The sequence below is a fragment of the Cebus imitator genome, unplaced genomic scaffold (genome assembly GCF_001604975.1).
Source record: "Cebus imitator isolate Cc_AM_T3 unplaced genomic scaffold, Cebus_imitator-1.0 Scaffold321, whole genome shotgun sequence".
Taxonomy (NCBI): Eukaryota; Metazoa; Chordata; class Mammalia; order Primates; family Cebidae; genus Cebus; species Cebus imitator.
This window is the reverse complement of record NW_016107636.1, coordinates 2,618,656-2,640,955: the sequence shown is the minus strand read 5'-3', so window position 1 is coordinate 2,640,955 and position 22,300 is coordinate 2,618,656. Positions and strand designations below refer to the sequence as shown.

Here is a 22,300-nt window from a genome sequence, read left to right as displayed (position 1 = left end):
ACCGTCAAGTGAAACACCTCTCCTACTACACAAAGGGAAGACCCTGCAACTGTCTTCTAAACTGACTCCTTGTCAACCATGAGGGAGTAACAGCCCTCTGGACTCCCTCACTAAGGGGTATGTGAGTTTATTATTTCTATCAATGACAGGCTCCCAGGCTCCTTAAACCAAAGATCCTATATCTATCTGGTACAGTGTCAAGAGCAGCCAGACATGGAGTGGTATTAAGATTGTGCTGTGAATGGTATGTTCACTGGGAGGTGTTTGGAGGTAGAAAAAGGTAATCATTAGTTATTTTAAATTGTATGCTTCTGCACGTTACAGGCTTAGAAAAGATCCTCTTTACGTTTTCTAAAGCTTCGCAGATTTTCCTGAACTTCAGAAAATATATCTAATGCAAAAATTTTGCTCCTACTTCAATCTTCTTCTGTTAAGATACTTCAATAACAAACTTGCAAATATGCAAATTTGACAGATTAAAGTTATTAATTCAGATATTTAGGATTAATATGTTTGTTACTTTCTCCTAGAGTGCCCTGTCTGGATTAAAAAGGTTATAAATCATCCAAATGAGGATGGAGACTAAGGGGGACTGGATACATACTAAGGATGGGGTGCATTATTTAAACCTACTAGCCTTGATCACATTATCTGCTAGATAATTCACTAAAAATATTCCTCATACATTAACAAAATGACACAAATAACAGGCAGATGACAAAGGTAGATGTTTGGGAATGGTCATATATAAGATTTTAAAAACCACAAAAATATAAACCAAATAAAAGGAAAACATAAAAAGGGACATGTATAAGGGATGTATAAAGAAACTTCTCTATTACAGCCTGGTTAGCATAGACCAGGTGAGAGCCTCCTGAGAATATATGAAATTTCCCTTAATACAGAACTCTGATTAAGCCAAAAACAAAATGATACAAAAACAGTTTTAAGCTACAGAGCAGGAAAAGATCTCAAACTAGATTCACACATAGCTCTCTTATGAGCAAGAAACAACTTGTTTTATGTACGTTCAGCCGTCATAAAACAAAAAATGTAATTGAATGGCAATATACAGTGGAATAAGCTTGATACTGAGCAGAAAAAGCACTTGCTCAAGATCAGAAAGTGGCATTACTGAATGTTGTCCCTGGAGCCTCTTTTATAGGAGAAACTGGTTCAAAGATTGTAGCAGGAACTGGCCAAATATAATAAAGACGACATCAACAAAACAGTAAAAATTTATAAAAACTCAGAACATTCAAAAAGAATTTACCAGGTCATGATATATCTGTCCAGAGCACAAAGCAAACACAATTAGCCTCCTGAGCTGAGAGGAAATGGCACCTCTGTCCTTGGGTACCAATTCATCTCTTAGGAGGAATGGTCATTCACTTTGTATTCAGATAATTCAGATAACGGTCCATGAGGAGTACCCCAAGAGTTTTTCTTATTCTTTGGTGATCTGAACCTAACTAACAGAGCATAATAGACCATACACATTTTGCTGAAAACTCATCTTTGGAACAACACCATGAGCTTTGTCCAACTTGAGTACTTCAGAGAGCAAGAGGGCTGGGTAACACTCAGAGAAAGCCTAACTGCACAGGGATGCGGAAGATTCCTACATAAAATCCAAACTCCTTAGGCCAGCATTCAAGAACCCTTCTCGCTTAGGTGCAGACACCTCAAAGAAATGTTCTGACCAACACCTGGAAGCCTGACACCCTCCAGCGTTCAGAGAAGCTGCCTCTTCAGACTGGATTCCACACATCTCCTGCCTTTCTGAGCTTCTCCCTTACTCTTCCCCCAGAATAATTTTCCCTTGAGAATGATTTTTCTGTTTTTAAGTGGTTGGAAAAAGAAGAAGTAAATACTACAGGGACTATATGGCCGAGAAAGCCTAGAAAATTTACTATCTGGCTCTGTTTAGAAAACGTTTGCCAACTCCTGCCTTAGATCCTTATTTGTGACTTAAATGACTCTTACAGTTACCAAGAAATAATCTCCCACTTGCATGAACATGTGCTCATTCTCTAGCTCTTTCAGTTTACCATACATTCAACACTGAAAGGATGAAGAGAACTGAATGAGAACTAAATTAAATAGACGTTGAGAGGGAGGCATAAGGAATTTGGCCATCACATCACCTCCCCAGCCCTGTTCCTCACTGCCTGGTCTGATGTGGAATCAGCTGCTGACCCTGCTTTGCTACTTCATTCTCTTTGGGTCCCACTGGGGTGCGCTGCTAGGATTCCTCAAGTATGACCTACGTATTCACCCAGATCTGTCTGAAGCTCTTCGGGACTCGGTGTGGTTTTAGGTTTGGGATGTGGAGGGTGAGTTCGTTGAAGCACTTTGGGAGCTGAGGGAAGAAAACTTCAGATTAATACAGCATATTTGGTTCCGGAAGCTGTGGATAAGATTATACTTGTTATAATTTCTTGAGTTCCAGGACATTTTTCTTTTGGGTTTGAAATATTTGCCCCTATTTCAATGAGGTGTCTCTTTTTATCATGTAGTTTTTTTCTGAAGAACAAAAATCACATAGAAACACGAGTTTATGTATTGACGGTATTTCAAGGAGCTTCTCACAGGGTTTCCTGAATGAAAACCAAGTTCTAAAACCTTGCTGAGTTATGGCAGTGATGAAGGTAGGTAAAAGGTGATTTTATATTAGTGATGATGCTTATAAATTTACCAACCTTGGGCATATTTTACTCTTTACTTGGGAAACAAGACACATATTTTAATCTTTACTGAAACAAGAACACATCATTACCCAAATGGCAAAACAAACAAACAAACAAAAAAAACCCAAAATCATGCATAGTAAAAATGTAGAAATTTAGATCTGCGAAAGAACTGTCACACCGTCCTAATGGTTGGGCCGATTTACTCAGCCTAGATCAGCGACAGACACCTTCCCCTCCACCCTCCAGTGATTAAATGCAAAACTCAGCAACACCGAATGTGCTTAAAATGTTATGTGGGAGCAAGATGTGGGGAATTCAAAGTCATTACATTGCAGATATATAAACTGACCCTAAGTTCATGCTTGGCTCTCTTACCAACAAGAAACTGCTTTAATACTCTTATATCTAGTAAGAAGTCATTGGATGATAGAGGATGACACAGAAGCCTTGTGAAAGGAGATAAGCTGTGGTTATGATGGCAATGCATGGGTTGGAAATGAGCAGGACAGGCAGATGCTGATGGACATAACGTGCCATTACCTACTGTTGTGCCTGGAGCCTCAGTTCTAAGAACTGGTTCGAGGATTGTGGCAGGAACTGATCAAAAGCAATAAAAGAAACCAAAGTGATTTTGTGAATGCACGAAATGTCAGAACATTCATCTTACCACGAAAACCATTTCCAAGGCTACAAAACTAATTCTTAATATCGTAACTCAAAAGAAAGTGGCTGTATTTCTTTTCCTTTGACTATTCCTCCAAACCTTCATCAGGTACTCATTTGACTCAGAAGATGGTCAGCAATAGCCTTTGGACTTTGTTGAGCACCTCACTGAGGTCAACAGTAAGATCTTGTTGTTGGTTAACCATTTGATTCTAATGAACACTAGAAAATCTGGCTAGTCACTTTCTTAGAAAAAGATACGGTAAAGACTAGAACTTTTGTGGAAGTCAAAAAACAACACAACACAACACAATAGAGTACTCATTATAAGTAGTAGTCAATAATGATAGCTAGAACAAACATTAACGTTTGAAAGTAAGCGCAGTGTAGCAGACAGCCCCCGTAGCGATCCCCAGTGATATCTGCCTCTGGTGTTAACATATTTGTGTCATGTCTTCCCCTTGAATGTGTGCTGGATCTCTGACATCTTTATAACCAATAAAATAAGGCAAAGGTGACGGGTGTCACTCCCTTGAATAGGTGTCTGTGCTGGGAGTGTGTCTGCCATGCTAGCACAAGGGAGAGAGAGACAGGGAGGGAGAGAGGGAGGTGGATTATATAAAGGTGTTAACCCCAGGAGCAGGGAATTATTGGTGGTGGGGAGGTGTTGCCTAGCATTTGTGTACCACACACATTAACAGCCAAAAGGAAGCTGAGACTACACTCATTAAGAGACTAAGTCTTTGTATATACAGCTGTACTTTAACATAAGTAGCTGAAGAACCAGCTTTTAGTTTTGGTACCATTGGGTTGGGTATCTTCACTTCTAAGAACAGAAAAAGCATGATCCCGTGCAGAAACAGGAATCATTGAAGCCCCTTAGATCAATTTTTTTTTTTTTTTTGAGATGGAGTCTCACTCTGTCACCAGGCTGGAGTGCAGTGGCATGATCTTGGCTCACTGCAACCTCCGTCTCCTGGGTTCAAGCGATTCTCCTGCCTCAGCCTCCCGAGTAGCTGGGACTACAGGTGCATGCCACCACGCCCAGCTAATTTTTGTATTTTTAGTAGAGACAGCATTTCATCATGTTGGCCAGGATGGTCTCGATCTCTTGACCTCGTGATCCGCCCGCCTCGGCCTCCCAAAGTGCTGGGATTACAGGCGTGAGCCACCGCGCCTGGCCCTTAGATCAAATTTAAGCTCTTGAGTAGACATCCCAGTACCCTTTAATTCATCGCTGAAGAGGAGGGTATCAGCAAGTTATCCTCTGAGTTATCCTGGTGAGTCAGTTTTTACACATTCCCTGCTTATCAGCCTCTGTTTCCTCATGCCTCTACTCATCCAATTTCTATACTGGTTTCTCATTATCCTGGACATTTTCCTCCTCTAAGTATCTGCCATGCTTCTAGGAAGTCGCATTTATACCATGGAAGAAATGGAAGAAATATTTGCATAAATATGCTGCCTCATACTAGTTTCCACCTGGTTATGTAAGAACAGGTTTTGTTTACAACTACAGTGCAAACTGATCGGGAAGGAAAACACCTTCCCACTTCTGATGTATGGATTAATATGGCTTTGGAGAATGAGAAGGGACTTAATAAAAGTAGTTGACTTAAATGACTATACTGGCTTCATACTGAGCAACTTTAAAAGACAAGGAATGAAATAAAATAGCAAGAAGAGTAAATAATCACCAACAGAGAAGATCCCTATAAAGAAAGCAAGAGGTGCTAAGCTAGCTATTCCTGTTCTCCTCACTAACCAGTAGCTGTTACTCTTAAGAGATATACAGGGCATGACCCAATGTATGATGTGTACATAGAACTTACAGTCGTAATCGTGGTAGGCTGCTTGGATTCTGTAAAACGGAAACTACGTATTTACCCAGTTTAGTCTGAGGTACTTCTGGACGGGGCGTGGTTTTAGGTTTGGGATGTGGACGACGGGCTCTTTTTGTTGTTGTTGGAGCTGAAGGAAGAAAATTTAGCATTAACATGGTGCTGATGGCTCCATTCACTATAAATAGGATGACACAGCCACAAGTTTTTAAATACTAGACCTACTAGCCTTTAAACCTACTAGTCTCGACCACATTATCTGCTACGTAATTCACTAAAATATTACTCATACATTGACAAAATAACACAAATGACAGGCAGATTAAAAAGACAAATGTTTGGGAATGGTTGTACATAGAATAAAAAAAGACAAACAAAAATAGAAACCAAAAAAAGGAAAACATAGAAAGGGGGATGTATAAAGAAACTTCTCCATTACAGCCTGGTTAGCACAGAGCAGGTCAGACCCTCCCTTTTTAAGAGTTTGAGTCCAGAGAACTTTGTCACTTTGGCTTGAAATTTCCTCCTTCAGTATCTTAATAGGTTTTCTTCGATAACTGAAAGTTCTCCAGAGACAAAAATTATACATATAATTACATTTAAGAAACAAACATCAGAAACTATCATTATTTTCTTAAGAATGTCTCTAATTCAAATCACTGCTTAACCCGACACTATTCACTCATAACTAGGCTTGGGCAAGCTTTTCATTTGGTAATTTACTAGACTAAGTATATAAAATTCACTGAAACATCAATAAAGCAAAAAATAAAAATTATATAGAACCTGAGAGACAGAAAGATGCACAAAGAAACTTCAGGATATTATCATTTGACACTGCGTTGGTGCTCTAAATAAGGAATATATGGGGAACTAGTTGGATCTTGGCTCTGACAGACAGTATTGTTCAGAGACTCAGACATGATACAATTTCAAGCTGGACTATGGAGCAGAGAGCTGTCTTGAATTAAGTCCTTGCATATTTCTGTTAAAAAGAAAGCTTCCTGTATTTTAAGATGAATACTCTAATGAGGCAACAGCAAAAGATGGTCCCATCACCTATATGGAACCATAGCTAAATCTGACAATGAGTAAGAAAAAGCACTTGCTGAAGTACACAGAGTCATTACCTGAAGAAGTCCCAGGAGTAATAGGTCCAAAGTCTGTAGCAAGAAATGATCAAAAGCAATTTTAAAAAGAAGTGTTAAAATGCATGAGAAAAGCCATCATTCTCCTGAAAAGTGAGGTTTACCATTACGGCATTAGTTCCACAGCCAAACTTCAAAGCAAACATTGAAGTTCTCAAGTGAGGGTACGTATTTATTTGATTTTATGAAACAGATATAACCTTAGCATCTGTAATGTGCTTAGCTACCAGTTTTTCTTATTTTTATATTATCTGATAATACAGTAGAAAATAGAAAACCCTGCTTAGAAAAATCTTAGGACATCTGATATTATGTTTAAAAATTATGAAAAGTTAATGTGAAAGTATCACTAGTTGCCCTGTAAATTGGAAAACAAAGCCTGAGTTCATGATAGATGCAATTAGTCATATGTTTAAGCAGATACAGTGATGAATGACTAAACTAGACAATGCTCTTCTTTGTTGAGAGTGCACTTTGGAAAAAGCCCAAGACCTCTGTTCAAACAAAGGCATACAAAGAGCCAGATAGAGAGGGTCATTCAATCCATCAAACTTGTTAGTGCATCTCCGTTATCAGGATGGAAAAGGCCTGACCCTAGGATAGGAGAGCACGCTGGAGCCAGTTGGCTCAAATCCGGTCATCGAAGTCAGGCACTTGAAGGGCTCCTTGTGGACCCATCAAAAGCAGCACTACCGTCCAACTGAAAGAACATGGCCTTTCTCACAATCAGGTGGCATTTGCAGTAACTGTCCTTCCGCTGTCACCCTCGCATGACACATTCCTGCCTCTGTTTATGTGATTCCTGCGCAACCAATAAATCTACAGGCTCTACAAATTTCAAGGTCCACCAGAGGAGTTCTTGCTCTGCTTCCTGGGCTAGAGGGCAAGGGTGCAATCGTGGCTCACTGCAGTCTCAACTTCTTGGGCTCAAGTGATCCTCCCACCTCAGTCACCCAGGTAGCTGGGACTACAGGCACACGTGAGCGTACCTGGCTAATTATTCTTAAATTTTTTGTAGAAATGGAGTTCTCCCTAAAGATCCACATTACACTTATCAGCCCACAGATGTTTTACTTCTCTAAGAATTAACTATGGGCCTAACAGTTGGTAAAATTTAATAAATATTTGCTTTTCCTCCCACTCCTGTGTACCTATTATAAAGAGTCTCACATAAGGGCAGCTTCTTTTAACTCAGGTAAGTCATTTGTTTTTTTCTGAAGCATTCTTCACAGATGCAAACGTTCAAAATGTGTGACGGGTTGAACTACATATGCTAACTAGACACCGAATCAGGTAAATTTTTTGCCGAGCTGGGGCTACAAAGAGAAAAATGTAATTGAGCATCAGAGAAGCAAACAAAATACCCAGGCACCAAGGAGGTCCTCATGCAAGCAGCATGAGGAAGTTAGAGGCATCGCCAGGGCACCGCGTTGTTAGCGGCTGCTTTCTGGGGCTTGGGCTTTCACCTCAAGGGTCAAATGGGTTATAAGGTGGCATGATAAACTGCCACACCCATACCACATCCAGCGGGATGTCACAGGGACAAGGAACCACGTATTATTTACCTAGTTTGGTCTGCGGTGTCTCTGGGCGTGGTGTGGTTTTATGTTTGGGACGTGGACGACGTGTTCTTGCTCGTGGTGGTGTTTTTGGAGCTAAAGAAAGGAAACTGGTTATTGAGGTCTTATGACTCCAGAAACCAATGAAACGATTACACACGACTCTAGGTTTTCTAAAGTTTTCTTAAGTCTTGAGAAATTTGTCTCTTTGGTTTGAAATTTTCTTCTGATCATCTACAGGCAAAAATATGTATTTTTAGTCTACTGACAGGTCTTTTGAGATAGATGGAATATATGTAATTTTTAAAAATAAACTTCAGCTTTATTGTTAGTTGCTGGTATAGGATTTTCGAGGAGGGCCCAGAACCAAGGGAAGTCAGACATAGGCACACAGATATCACATCAGAGAGGGACCCAGGCCCACCTGCTTTTGGGAGCGTGTACTTAGAAATTACTTGGCTCAGACATACATCCCATTAAAAATTATGAATGTAAGCACATCTCATTTTCTAAAATAGTTGGTAGGCAATAAAAATTCCTTGTGTATCTTAAAACAACAGAAAGTAAGATGCCCGCAGAATTATAATTGATATTCATCAGGCAGACATTCCTAATTGTATCTGAAATTCAGCTTCAACATGGAACACTACTTGAGCAGAATCACAGGCTCTGATGGGAAAAATGGGACACAGATGCTGTTTACTGGTGGCCTGTGGGCTTATAACTAAGTAACTTGTTTTAAGCATTTTTTTTTCTTTTTTTTTCCGAGATGGAGTTTCGCTCTTGTTACCCAGGCTGGAGTGCAATGGCGCGATCTCGGCTCACCGCAACCTCCACCTTCTGGGTTCAGGCAATTCTCCTGCCTCAGCCTCCTGAGTAGCTGGGACTATAGGCATGCGCCACCATGCCCAGCTAATTTTTGTATTTTTAGTAGAGACGGGGTTTCACCATGTTGACCAGGATGGTCTCGATCTCTCGACCTCGTGATTCACCCGCCTCGGCCTCCCAAAGTGCTGGGATTACAGGCGTGAGCCACCGCGCCCCACCTAAGCATTTTCAATACACTCAAAATAAAGAATATGGTTCAATGACAAGAGGATGATGAGAAAATCTTATGAAAGAAAAAAACCCCTTGACCCAAACAGTGATGGAATAGACTAGACAATAAGCAGAAAAAAACTCATAAAGACATAAAAGGTCATTACCTAATGTTGTCACTGGAACCTCAGTTCTCTCAGTTACAGGCTCAACGTCTGTGGCGGGAACTAACCAAAAGCAATACAGTAAACCATGGAGATTAACAAGTACGGAAAAAGAAAAGTATTTTGAAAATGAATCTTAACCCTTTACAGTTTAAAATGCATTTCTGAACTCTGGGAAAATAGTATTTGTTTTCCCATAACTACCCATACTATCATATCCATTTATCTGACAAAATAGCCAAACCCTTTGCATCCCTATAAGGCAATGAAAATATTTTCCTGTTTTTCGTTGATTCCAATAACACAGAAAACCTGGCTGCAAGAAAATCTTAGTTGTCCAATATGTAATTTTAAAGCACTCCAAAAAATTGTTCCAAAAGCTTCCGTTGGTACTGGAAAGGTTTTCACCACCATTATTAATTTGTTTTGAGTGTGGTGATTGTGAGGAGAATTAGAAAAATGTTTCAAAATGTCTCAATCAGTCTATTTACCAGAGATCCGTGAGAGGTGTGGAAAAGTCTTATACCTTTTATTTGTAATAAATATGATATTCTTCTTGCTCTGCCTCCTTATTCATTTATTTCAAATGGCTAATTAGAAGATAACCAAGTAGAAAACAGATAATTAAGAAAAAGTTCTAAAAGGTCGTAATTCAATGTTTTGTCTAGATAAGCAGGATTTCCATATTTTGAACTGGATTATACATAGATATAAAATTAATAAAGAATTGTAACTCTCTGGTATTAGCATCTCCATTTACCTTTCACTAAACCCAGAGGGCTAAACGTAACATTCAAACATCTCATCCTCAAAAACTCTTTAAGTATTTACAGAGAGACCGATTCTCCTTTATTGCTCAGGATGTCATAGCACGAAGTTGGCTTAAGCCACCCCTGAGAGCATCTTCAGAACTAAAGGCATATATAATAGAAGACACGGAGGAAGCCAGGACAACAGGATGATGACAAGATTTATAATTGATTCCCTTCAAACAAAACAGGGAATCCTTATTCTGCTTGGAATTTTGCATGACGAGAAGAAGTTAGCAAAAGAAATATCAATTTGCATATGAGCAATGTGGAACAAGAAAGGACTTTTGCAAGAAGGAAACAGTTATGTACATCATGAGCGCCTCATAAACACACGGAGGACAAACTCCAACCAGCTTTTTCATGGCTTCCCTCCCACATCCGTAAATTGCACACACACAGAAGCAGAGGTTTCAAATACTTTTCTGGTTCCAAAGATGGATATAGACAGAGTGCCTGCGGCTCTTGACAGCATCAAGTGCTGTAAGCAATCTGAATGTCTCTGAAGGCAGTGGAGCAAAGAATAACATTTACGTGTTACAAGCTGAGCAGCAGATGTAAGAATGCCTAATGATGTTAAAAAGGCCCCTGTTGAAAATAGTAAACAATTTTTTAAAATGCAAAAAAATGGTGAATGACAACTGAGCATACTATAGCTAATGAAAAGAGAGATGAGAGGGGCAAGCTCAGAGAAACAAGGGCTAGGAAGGAAGCAAGCATCATTACCTATGGTCATCGAGGGAGCTTCAGTTTCAAATGGAAGAGACTCAGAGACTGCATCATAAAAAATAAACAGATATAAGTAATAAAAGCAAGGAAGTGTAAACTTTTGGGTGCTCACTGGTGCTTAATTCAAAGAACACAGATATTCTAAGTTAATGTAAAGTGCCTTCTTGATAGACTTATTTATTATATGAGATGCTTCTTAGCAAATTAAAATTTTATACCAACTGGAATCTTGGGAGAAAATTTCAACTGCAAAACAGTTGGAGTCGGAGAACTGTTATATAAATATCTTCTTATGTGGTTAGATAATTACTCAGTTAATAGCTACAGTTTAAAATGTTGGCCGGGTACAGTGGCTCATGCCCGTAATCCCAGCACTTTGGGAGGCCGAGGTGGGAGGATCACCTGAGGTCAGGAGTTTGAGACCAGCTTGCCCAACGTGGTGAAACCCTGTCTCTAGTAAAAATACAAAAATTAGCCAGGTGTAGTGGAACGTGCCTGTAGTCCCAGCTACTCAGGAGGCTCAGACAGGAGAATCGCTTGGGCCCAGGAGGCAGAGGCTGCAGCGAGCTCAGATCGCACCACTGCACTCCAGCCTGCGTGACAGGGTGAGACTTCGTCTCTAAATAAACAAACAGAATAAAATAAAATGTCCACAGAGTATTTTAGAGAAAGCCAATCCCTGACCAGCAAGCCTTCTTCTCAGCTGTGCCTATAAATGAATAGCAGTGTCAGCCTTCTACATGTCCTAACAGTGGTTACTAAAATCAGTTTCAAAAATGTTTCATACGCAGAAAACTCAGGCTTCTATTCATTACAAATTCAGAAAATAGATCTAAAAATGCTTTTAAAAAAATGGAATGCCACTAAATCAGGTATAAAATTTACTAGTTTTCTACATATTGACTTGTTCATTTAGTACTTAAAACATCCAGTGTAGCTGCTTGGAAAAGATAATGAACAAAATTATGGTATTTGGGTTTCTATGATTTATATGATATGACAGATTGTAAACATTTTCAGCAATGCTTCCAGAGAAAATCCTGTTAAGCTAAAGCACTGGAAATTATGTTTACCGGATTTAGTTGGTGGCATGTCTGGTTCTGCTGTGGTCTGGGGTTTAGGAAGTAATTGTTTTGGTGGTTTTGAACCTGAAGAAAATTAGAGTACCATAATTAGTGTTACAGCCGAGCTGTGAATGTGAAGGTTAATGTTACTTACACACTGTTTTCTGATTTATAGATCAAGGCATTGAAAGTAGCGATTACCAGGCTGAATTTGAGGGGCATCTGGTCTGTGTGTGGTTTTAGGACTCTCGGATGCTTTTGAGGCTAAAGAAAAAGGTATTAAAATTAGCAAAATGGGTCACGCTGTCACTGAAAATTGAGGGCAAGTAGGCTGAGCAAACACACTATACAGATTCAATGCATCTATAAAAGTTTCTTGGGTATGGGAAGGGTGAAAAGGGTCTCCATTTTAACTACACACTAGCATAATTAGTTTTTCCTGAAAGGAAAAACGATCAGTAAATGTGTTTTTTGGGCAAAAGTAATAAAAATTGTTATAAGATGTTTCTCCTATATAAATAATATCAAAACAGACAAAGTACTATTTCTTTGATGGAAAAATCTTCTTCAGTATAAAAACAACAAGGTAGAAATCTGATTGCTTAGGAGGTGATCGGAAGTAATCCATAAACACTTAAAATTACACATGAGAAAAATAATGTTGCATGGCTGCCAATGTCTGGGATTTTCCAAAGTCAAGTCATGATAGATTTTAAGAGTTAAACTATAATAAAATGATTATAATCAAACAGTATTAGTACTAAAAACAATAAAACCAGCTTGGGACTTTTAATGCTCTCAAGTTCCAAAGACTATCGCTAGTTTTACATTGGACTCTAGACCAAGAACAATCTTGGTGCCTCTCGTTATCCAAACCTACTCAAAAACATTTTTCAAAGACACAGGAAAACTGAAGAAGCCATTATTTCAAGCAGCTTTTTAAAAGGAAGAAAGTCTTAGAAGTTGAATCAGTAAAGCAATGAAATGCGAACCATGATGCTGCTGTAAAATTTTGCCACCCGTTCAGCGCAGGATGAGCACAGAGGTCCCCGTAGGAGAGGGAGCTGATGGCTTTCTCAACCCCAGGACACATATGGGGAAGACAGATGTCAGCAGAGAACCGGGAAGTTGTGTGCAAGCCCACAGACCTTCCCTAAATGAGCACCCTGGATCGTTTTAGAACTCTTATCTTTAGGATCTTCAGACCGAGACAGGAAAGGTGAGCAAAAGGATGGGATGAAACGGTGACGAGGTGGTGGAGCTGCAGTCATGCCTGTAATGGAGAATGGGGAAGGCGAAAGCAACCACCCGTCAAAGCAGCCAGGGTGGGGGGAGTAGAATTACCAGTTGTGGGCACCAAGGGTTCCGGCTGTATCGTGGCAGGTTCCAGAGCTACAGAAGGAAACACCAAAAGCATCAAGTATTTCAAGAAGTGGCATCTTGAGGAGGGAAGCATTATGCCCCAAGCTAGGATCCTCTATCTAAATGATGTACTTTTTCTGAATGTGATTTTCCCTTTTACTTTTCCTATTGTCCTTTCTCCTTGGTGCTTTCCCTGCACCTCAGCTGCCATGAATGTACATCATAAGATTTTAAGGTGCCTTACTTTAATAATCCACTTAATGGGCCAGCTTTCTGCTGTGTGTACACAGTGACTATGATTGAGAGTAGAAACATATTATACAGTACATATATTAAAAAACAGTACATATATAAGAATGCATATAGAAAGTGAGTACAGATGCTCAGTCATCAAAGTCAATTCCACCGGTTCCTAAAGCCCAGCTGCTCAAGTAGGTGACAACTACTAAACCGGAAGCTGCCATATTCCACTTCCTACGTTAACTGGAACAAGAATATCACATTTACCCGGTTTGAACGTGGGCACGTCTGGACTAGGTGTGGTTTTAGGGCGGGGACGTGGGCGGGGGCGACGACCTGGTCTTTTGGTCTTTCGTGGTGCTGAAGAAAGAAAATTAGCAAGTTAATACAAGAAGCGTGGATTTATAAACTGACGATAAATATTACATCAATCTTGGAAGCACAGTTAAGTCCTTTGATTTACTGTGGACATGTGTCCATCTGTTTTGCAAGTTTCTATCATTATTTACCTAGTTAAATGAGGTCTTGAATAACTTTTGTCAAAGATGAATAAACTGTCCAAGAGATCTGTTCTTCCATTTTGAGACGGAAAATCTCAGAACTTTGTACAGCTTAGAGAAGACAGTCACTCAAAAATACTGAAGGCATATGTTCAACAGGAACATGTGAAAGGTTGCCTTTATAAAGCCATTTGGAATAAAAATTAAAATATATTTGGCCTAAGATTCAAACACAGAAATTTTTCACTTAGCATTTAAAATATCCACAAATCAACAATATAGGCAGAAGGCTTTGAATTCAGTAATTATTTCAGGAAAGGCAACTTTTAAAAAATGAGATATAGTTTATAAACTGTATCTATGAGACTTAACTTTTTTCTTTTCTGAAGAACAAAGCACTTACACACACAAATGGGCATTAATGTATTAATTCATTAATGTGTGCCTGTCAACACAGATACCAGCAGTCAGGAAAAGAGGAAATGAAGGTCATCCACTCAAGAACTCTATTACCTAATGTTGTTGTTGAAGGTTTCATTCCCAGTGTCTCAGGTCCTAAGACAATGTGAAAAAAATCAAGAAAGAATCAAGATCAAAGGAAAAATGATGACATGTATGTAAAACATGGAATATGCTTAATTTTTAATTACTAGGTTGAGCAAATATAAATGGTGAAACTTTTAGTCACATATGAAGTTTATTTTCTACTTCAGTAGATTCCTGTGTTTTTGACAAAGTGAACAAAAAATGTAGCCAGTCAGTTAAGTCTGGAAAGAGAACTGGAACAAAAAGGCATGATTCTCATTCGGAATATGTGACTGTAATAACGCACCCAGCAGTTCATGTTATGAAGGAAAATATGGGTAATTGGCTAAGATGGCACCAGAACACATTTTTTTCCTCTTTTGAAGAAAAAGAAGCTATAAAGATTGGGGTTGGTTTTTCTATTTCTCTGAGTGGATTTCCTAGTGACACATCAGAGTATTTAAATCTGTAAAGATCATAGAGCTTTTCAAGAAAATCTGCAAAAGTTAGTTTTGAAAGTAAGAAAAACACCTCCAAAAGAGAACATATAAATATATCCTATGAAAGTCAGGGTCCTCCCCTGGCAATAAACAGGTTAGAACAAGCTCAGGACATATTCCTAAAATGTAACTGAGGCAAAATAAAGAATGCATCAAATTAAAATTAGTATTGCTTTCATGGGTGTCTCAGAACCTCTGCATAAATCAAGCACAGGCTGATAGTATATCTTCGGGCAAAAATGGCTGGAAAAAGAACTGAAGGACAATTAAGGCATTTTGGGCTGGGCATAGTGGCTTATGCCTGTAATCCCAGCACTTTGGGAGGCCGAGGCGGGTGGATCACCTGAGGTCAGGAGTTGGAGACCAGCCTGGCCAACGTGGCGAAATCCTGTCTGTACTAAAAATACAAAAAATTAGCTGGGCGTGGTGGCTCAGGCCTACAATTCCAGCTACTTGGGAGGTTGAGGCAGGAGAATTGCTTGAACCTGGGAGGTGGAGGTTGCAATGAGCCGAGATCACACCACTGCACTCTATCCTGGGCAGCAAGAGTGAGACTTCATGTCAAAAAAGAAAAAAAGAAAAAGAGAAGACAACAATATTAAAAAACAAAAAAACAAAAAACACAAAACCCAAAGCTGAACAAAGTTGAACATGGAGAGTTAAAGATACTTTGTTTTCACTCATTATAAAAAGCTTTATTACCTATTGTTGACTCTGATGGCAGTGGAGTCTGAGGTTCTGGGGCTGCAATAAAAGTGAGTAATATCAAAAGCAATGCTGAAGAGGACCAGTTAAGATAGAAGTTACATGTTCTTTAAACAGTGTTCTCTCCTGAGTGAATGATTAGGTTCTACTGGCTTATGCCAGTGAAGTTCAGCCTTCCACATCCTCTCTACAAACCACAAGAATTGAGAATTCTCATTTTTGGTGTAGATTTTTAGCTGTTACCGTCACTTCCTGATATTCTGGTTTGCCTCTGGTGCTGAGGAAATACTAACTTAGAGGGAGTTCTGGGTAGCCTCTCTGTGGCTGTTCGGTGTCCTGTCACCTGCCATTTGTTTCCTGCAGGACAGCCAGGTTCATCCAAGGCAGTAGAAAAGGCAACAGACTCACCCCCGGTACTGTGTCTGTGCTGTTAGTTTGCAATGATCTGCAGCTTGGCTAGACCTGGCATTCTCTCACAAAAAGATAGGAATTAAACTTATGGTTCAAAAGGGACCGCAAGTTCATATGACGCCCCCTGTATTCACTAGTATCTATTGCTGGTAAACAAACTGGTTCACGTATGAAAGTTAACCCATTTGAATGGTAAACCAATGAGTCCAAAAGCAGTCTTAGGTTTCATAAAATGTTAATAACATCTAAATATTCCGATAAACTTTCCAATGTTTATCCAGACTAGCAATCAGTAAATTAAACTTCATGCTCAATGTAGTTTGGCTACAATCTTTTGGCTTTAAAAAAGATTAACCAATAAGTTTCTTATTCTTCTATGAACAAAAAGAATTAGTTTAAGAAGAAGAAAATAAAGGAATCGTTTATTTTTGAAATGGAAAGAAAAAATTAAGATTCTTGAACTTTTTTCTTATAGAAAGTAACTAATAAATATGGCATTCACAGACCATCTTAATAGAACTTAAATCATCCTTCTACTTATACATTTCTAACATCAGACTTATCCGGAATTGTCTCTGATATTACTTAACAAGGGAGTTGTTTCTATGTAGCAACTAACAATTGGTTCTATATAGCAACTAGTTTTTAGCAACTGAAAAATATAAGAATGCATGTAGAGAATTTTTATTTCTAAAAGCAACGCATAGCAGCATTAAGGTGCTCTTTAAAGGCGTTATCATCCATTAGCATATCTGTGATCAAAAAGTTTTTGTGTTGAGGCTGTTGTAAACAGTACAAATTAGGTGCAAAAGAACCAAGTTAAAAGTTGTTTTTAAAAGCCCAGAATACTGATTTCTCAAGAACTTGTGCAGAGATAGATTGTAACAGATGAATGGCAAAGCAGTAGTGATGTGTCAGACTGAAATACCTATGACAAAGTAAAAATTCTGAGAGTGTGTGTGTGTGTGTGTGTGTGTGTGTGTGAGTGAGCTGTATGAGAGAAGACAGGAGGGAGAGCGTGTGAGAGAAGGAGGGAGGGAAAGAAAGAGGGAGGGAGAAAGGAAGGAGGGTAGGAAGGAGGGAGAGAGGAAGAGAGGGAGAGGGGAAGAGAGGGAGGGAGGGAAGAAGAGAAGAAGGAGGGAAGGAGGCAGGANGAGAGAGAATGAGTGTGAGAAAGAATTGTAGGTGTGTATGTGTAAGAGTGTATGTATAGTCTAGGTATCTCAGTGCTATAGGATGAGAAGAAAATAAATGTCAATACATGAAATATAATCAATATGAAATAAGCATTCATACCTGAAGACAGAAAACAAATCATTATTTTGAAACTTCAAGGTTGTGATTCATGCTTTTTGATTCTACAAAGTTGCCTTCCACAAGTGACAAAGAACGTAAGATCTGCTACTCATTGCATCTTTTAGACTTCACAAAAATTAAAGATTGTCCCTTTTAAAATTCTAAGGAAAAATCTGCCTTTTTGAGTTCCTGATGGAGTTTGAAACCAAATTGGCATACAACTCATTCCATCAATTAAGCTTCAAAGTCAATGGCACATAAACGTCTATGTTTAGTAAAAATGAATATCTCTTCTGACAAGACTTCTTCTATTTGATAATCACAAGGAGTTATGGGTAAAGCTACAAAATTTTCCATAACAAAGCTGAGTGGTCTGTACATGACTAAGTCACTCATCTCCACACAAAACAAAGACAACTTTGACTCACATGCGTGGGGAGGAATGAGAGCAACTTACAATTCTATCCACCTTGGAAGACAGTTACCTGAAGCAAACACCTGTAACTGGGGGGCACTCCCTTATTTTCAGTCCATTAGAAGATTAAAGATTAAACCATGAAGGAAACAATTCCCATTGGATGAGGTAGACAAGTTAAGACATAGTAGGTGGCTGTGGTTTTTGAGAAATGCACTGAATCGTGTTTATAAAACAAGCCCAAATCAATGTGGATTTTTCCTCGTTGACTGAACCACCAAGCAAAGCCAAAGGAAAAGCAGCCTGTAATGGAAAGTGAAACAGAAAAATAGAAGAGGGTGAGGAGAGCCCCGGGAGAGGCCTGGAAAAGCTTTGGGTGGTTTATTTGCTCTTCTGAACCTTGGCTAGAAACAGGCATCTTTAGGAGAGCTACAAAGGTGGTCTGCCCTAAATCAAAATAAATAAAATAAAATGTAAGAATCTCAAGCGAAAGCAATGGTTTGCAGAGATCCAGTCGTCATCCTGTGTTGCTATGGACCGCTCTAGGTCCACTTGAGTTGGCACAGGTCTGGGTGTGGATTCTGAAGTCATTACACTGCTGTTAGAGGAAGAAGGGTGGATTTTCTTTGACGATTAAAAGGTTTAGAAATCAAAGGAATGTAAACACATTAGCCTCAAAGTAATTCTTCCTATTTTAAAAGGAAATGTCAAATTAAGATCTTTTTCCTCAAACACCGTAGAATGGTAAGAATATACCCTTCCTCATCTGTATTAATTAATTCCTTCTCAGAAATCTTTTCTTAGAAACCACTGAAACGAACAATGTAACCTATCATATATAAACTGTAACCAACATTTGGAGCATTTTTGATGTGTTTCAATTTTATGTTTTAATAACAGAAATAATTACTTAGAGACAAATGCTTAAGTTTGGTGACTCAAACAAACAGTACTATTTCATGATCTGCTTGGTAATAGCCCTCTGTTCAAAATACAGCCTAGTTACTACTTTATCCCAAAGCTCTCTAAGCATGGTTTTTAAATAAGTGTATATTAAACCCTTCTCTCATACAGCTGTCAGAGTTGTTTGATTTAAACCACTATTAAGGCTTTGAGTTTTACTAGCTATACTGCTTCCCCCAAAAAACCTCTCTGAGTGGGAGTTTTTCATTCCATTTCTCTGACTTGGGGACCTCATCAATGGTCACAGTGTCAACTACACTCCCTTTGCCTAATCCCCAATTTCCTTCAGTCTGCACCTACACCTGGAAATCTTACTGCTTCTTTACAGGGAGTAATGAGGATTCTTTCTTTGAGCAGTTACGTTTTTCTTCCTTAGCCATTTCATTGCAAAAATAAATCATGCCCACTTTAGCAGAAAATCTCTTGCTTTAATAATCCTACTTTGTAAACATGCCATTAATGGAAATGCAAGCTCAAAATCCATTAAACAATATAGTGAGAAATATTTTCCTTCCTGTGGTAAGGGTTTAACGTTTAGATAATGATGACACTCAGTGGTGACAAGTTCCCTGTAGTCAATCTTATAAGTCAACATTTAAGACTGCTATATGAATTATAGATAGATAGAAAACTCCAAGATTTGGTCATTCAATATATTCCACAATTTTTTTTTTCTTTTTGAGTGGAGTGTTACTCTGTTGCCTAGGCTGGTGTACAATGGTGCGGTCTCGGCTCACTGCAACTTCCACCTTCTGGGTTCAAACAATTCTCCTGCCTCAGTTTCCTGAGTAGCTGGGATTACAGGCATGCACCACCCCATCCGGCTAATTTTTGTATTTTAATAGAGACGGGGTTTCACCATGTTGGCCAGGCTGGTCTCAAACTCCTGACCTCATGATCCGCCTGCCTCGGCCTTCCAAAGTGCTGGGATTACAGGTGTGAGCCACCGCGCCCAGCCACTCCACATCTTTCTGTCTTATATTATATATATAGAATGATCCCTTCCTGCAAAAGCAGTTGTTTTTTTTTTTAAAAGGAAAACACCACTAAAAATTCCTAAGAGGTAAACAGATGTCAGTGTTCAGAAATCAGCACCAATTCAGAAGTCTTGGATCGTTAGAAAAATACGGGTCTTTCTGGTCTTCTAGCATGAGAACTGAGAAGCTCTAAAATAATGCAGAGTTCTTAGAAGACAGAAACACTTATCTTGTTTCCAGCTGAAAGGCTATTGTTTATATGATTAGAATTCCAGTCAACATTGGTATTGGAAACTATTTTGCAGTACTAGGCTCAGTCATTCACTTCATTACATTTCTGTGTTTTCTCTGTGGTGATCATGAATATAATAATCCACCACAGTGCTCAGAGCAATGCTGTGATATCACTGTGGCTGTTTATGATGAGATCATTTCATTGCATGTTTTCACTTTACATGGAAAAATGTAACAAATTTCAAAATACAAACCAGAAATTCCTGCTCCAAAGAACTGCATAAAACTTGACCCCATTTGTGGAATATTCAAAAAAGTTTAGGGTAATTACCAGGTTTGGTGTGTGTCACTTCTGGGCTGAGAGGGATTTTAGGTTTCAAAGAAATAGACTGTGTTTTACTGGGAGCTGGAAAAATAAAGAAACAAAATAATAAATAAATCAATATTTAGCCATTTCAGCGTCTAAAACCACAGAAGTAAAACCTAGAAATAAACTATACATTAAGTGGAATGAACCCAATGTCTTGGAAGATTTTGGAAATACTCCATTAAAAGAATATTTCATTATCCATTCACAGAAAAGTAGTTAATTTTCATCTTGTTTAGAAAAAACATTTCAAGAATATATTTAACTAACAAAAATAGCATTGCTACTAGTCACAATAATTATTCAAAGTAAAGACAGTTCTTTTAATCTATGATTTTTAAAAATCAGTCTAATTATTTTGCACCCTTACTTTACGTTGCTCAACCACATCTAAGTCTGAGCACCATGAAAAAAAAAGCCCACCATGTTTTACAATTAATATTTACCAATATACGTGCAGGTTTGTTACACAGGTAAACTTGTGCCATGGTGGTTTGCTGCACCTATCAACCACTCACCTAGGTATTAAGACCTGCTATATTTTTATCAGTCTTATAAACTAAAAAGGAAAAAAAATCTAAATTCATCCAAACCAATAACTGATGTACATTTCTTTTAAAGATACACCAATAAACGTAAATGCCCTGCGTATAATTTTAGGATAGTGGAGTTTTTTCTCCTAATGTTTCCAAAATCTGTCACTTTGAGCCTGTCTACCTAAACACATTTTAACAAAAAATTACTCTCAAAAAATATTCACCAATAGGTATAATGCTATGATCTGAAGCATAAAGTAATTCTACCAGCATTAAATTAAAAGTTGCTTTTCCAAATGAAGTCTAAAGTTGAACTTGAGAGTGTTACTAAAAAGAAAAAGAGCACTATATACAAGATTCAGCTTCAAATACAATGACTGGATAGATGACAAGGAAGCAGCAATGGTTCAAAAGCTGGCCCAGAATGACATCTGAAGGCTGAGTTCAGATCTATTAACTGTGGGTCAGCCAGCCACAAGCACAACAGCTGAGTTGGTATCCCCTATGAGATGGGCCCTACTGTTCCAATGAGCCATTTTGACCATCTTAATAGCTAATAGACATTACATAAAAGCTGGGGTGCTAGATTTTCCACGGTGAAATGAAGCAACATGTCCACTAAGGACATATCATTATTACCCGGTGTTGTCCATGTAGGTTCAGGGCTTTTAGAAATTTTAGGTGTAATTGTTCCAGCACTTGTGGTCCTTTCTGGTGATGGAAAGGAAAAAAAAATTGAAATATCCTGGAGACCATAAAAAGATACCCTGTAAAGAGGAGCTCAATGACCTGTTTAAAATCCTGCCATATTTAGTAGTCAAAGTATACAATGAGTAAAAGTTTTGAGGAAGAATTTTTAAACGGTCATAACAGTATACATCATACAAAATTACATTTATCTTATAATGGAATAAGCAAAACCCAGTTGGTCAAACGTGATTCTGAGTGTTATTGTTTGACAATGAAGAACTGACCTCCAGGTTAATGAGCATCTGTACCACCCAAACTCTGTGCTATAACATATATGCTACTCCCTTCTCCTTTTCTTCTGTCTAAATCCTACATGCATTTTGGGGCCTGCATCTTCACCTCTTTCTTCAAGCATTGTGTAAATGATTAAAGCATTTACACAAATATTATAGTCTCAGAAATAAGTTACATAAACGTATGTTGTGCGGTCATCTTTATGTTATAACTTCTCAAGTTTACCATCTGTTTGAAAACCAGTCACGTCCTCTCTAACTCAGCCATTGCCCTGGTGCAAAATTGAAAACAGAGTAGGTACCAACAAAATAAGAACCATCACCCTAATGAATATTTTAATAAACATTCACACACAAAAAATGAATTACATGTATTACCCTATATTGCTATGAGTATGACTTGTTTCTAGATTTTTACCAAAATTCACATGCCAAAATATAATTTTCAGTAAACCCTTTGGAGACATTTGAGTTTTGCTATTTTGCATCATTAATTATTCATCTTTAGTCAATCTTAAATTTTATAAATAAACTAACTATAAAACATATCCTTTTTTTTTTTTTTTTTTTTTTTTTTT

General features: G+C 38.4%; 1 protein-coding gene across 1 annotated transcript in view; it reads right to left on the bottom strand.

The window, feature by feature from the left end:
* The window catches only part of LOC108286500 (ABI family member 3 binding protein), a 170,152-nt gene that overhangs the window by 5,590 nt on the left and 142,262 nt on the right, over positions 1-22,300 (bottom strand). The window contains exons 19-34 of the mRNA XM_017504356.2: positions 21,379-21,450; positions 20,168-20,242; positions 15,538-15,579; positions 14,324-14,365; positions 13,578-13,670; positions 13,053-13,100; positions 11,910-11,972; positions 11,718-11,792; positions 10,642-10,689; positions 9,110-9,169; positions 7,911-8,000; positions 6,328-6,360; positions 5,244-5,327; positions 3,234-3,290; positions 2,279-2,362; positions 1,136-1,195 (exon numbers count right to left, since the gene is read on the bottom strand). Of these exons, the coding sequence (XP_017359845.1) occupies positions 1,136-1,195; positions 2,279-2,362; positions 3,234-3,290; positions 5,244-5,327; positions 6,328-6,360; positions 7,911-8,000; positions 9,110-9,169; positions 10,642-10,689; positions 11,718-11,792; positions 11,910-11,972; positions 13,053-13,100; positions 13,578-13,670; positions 14,324-14,365; positions 15,538-15,579; positions 20,168-20,242; positions 21,379-21,450 (1,026 nt within the window). The remainder of the gene's footprint in view (positions 1-1,135; positions 1,196-2,278; positions 2,363-3,233; positions 3,291-5,243; positions 5,328-6,327; positions 6,361-7,910; positions 8,001-9,109; positions 9,170-10,641; positions 10,690-11,717; positions 11,793-11,909; positions 11,973-13,052; positions 13,101-13,577; positions 13,671-14,323; positions 14,366-15,537; positions 15,580-20,167; positions 20,243-21,378; positions 21,451-22,300) is intronic.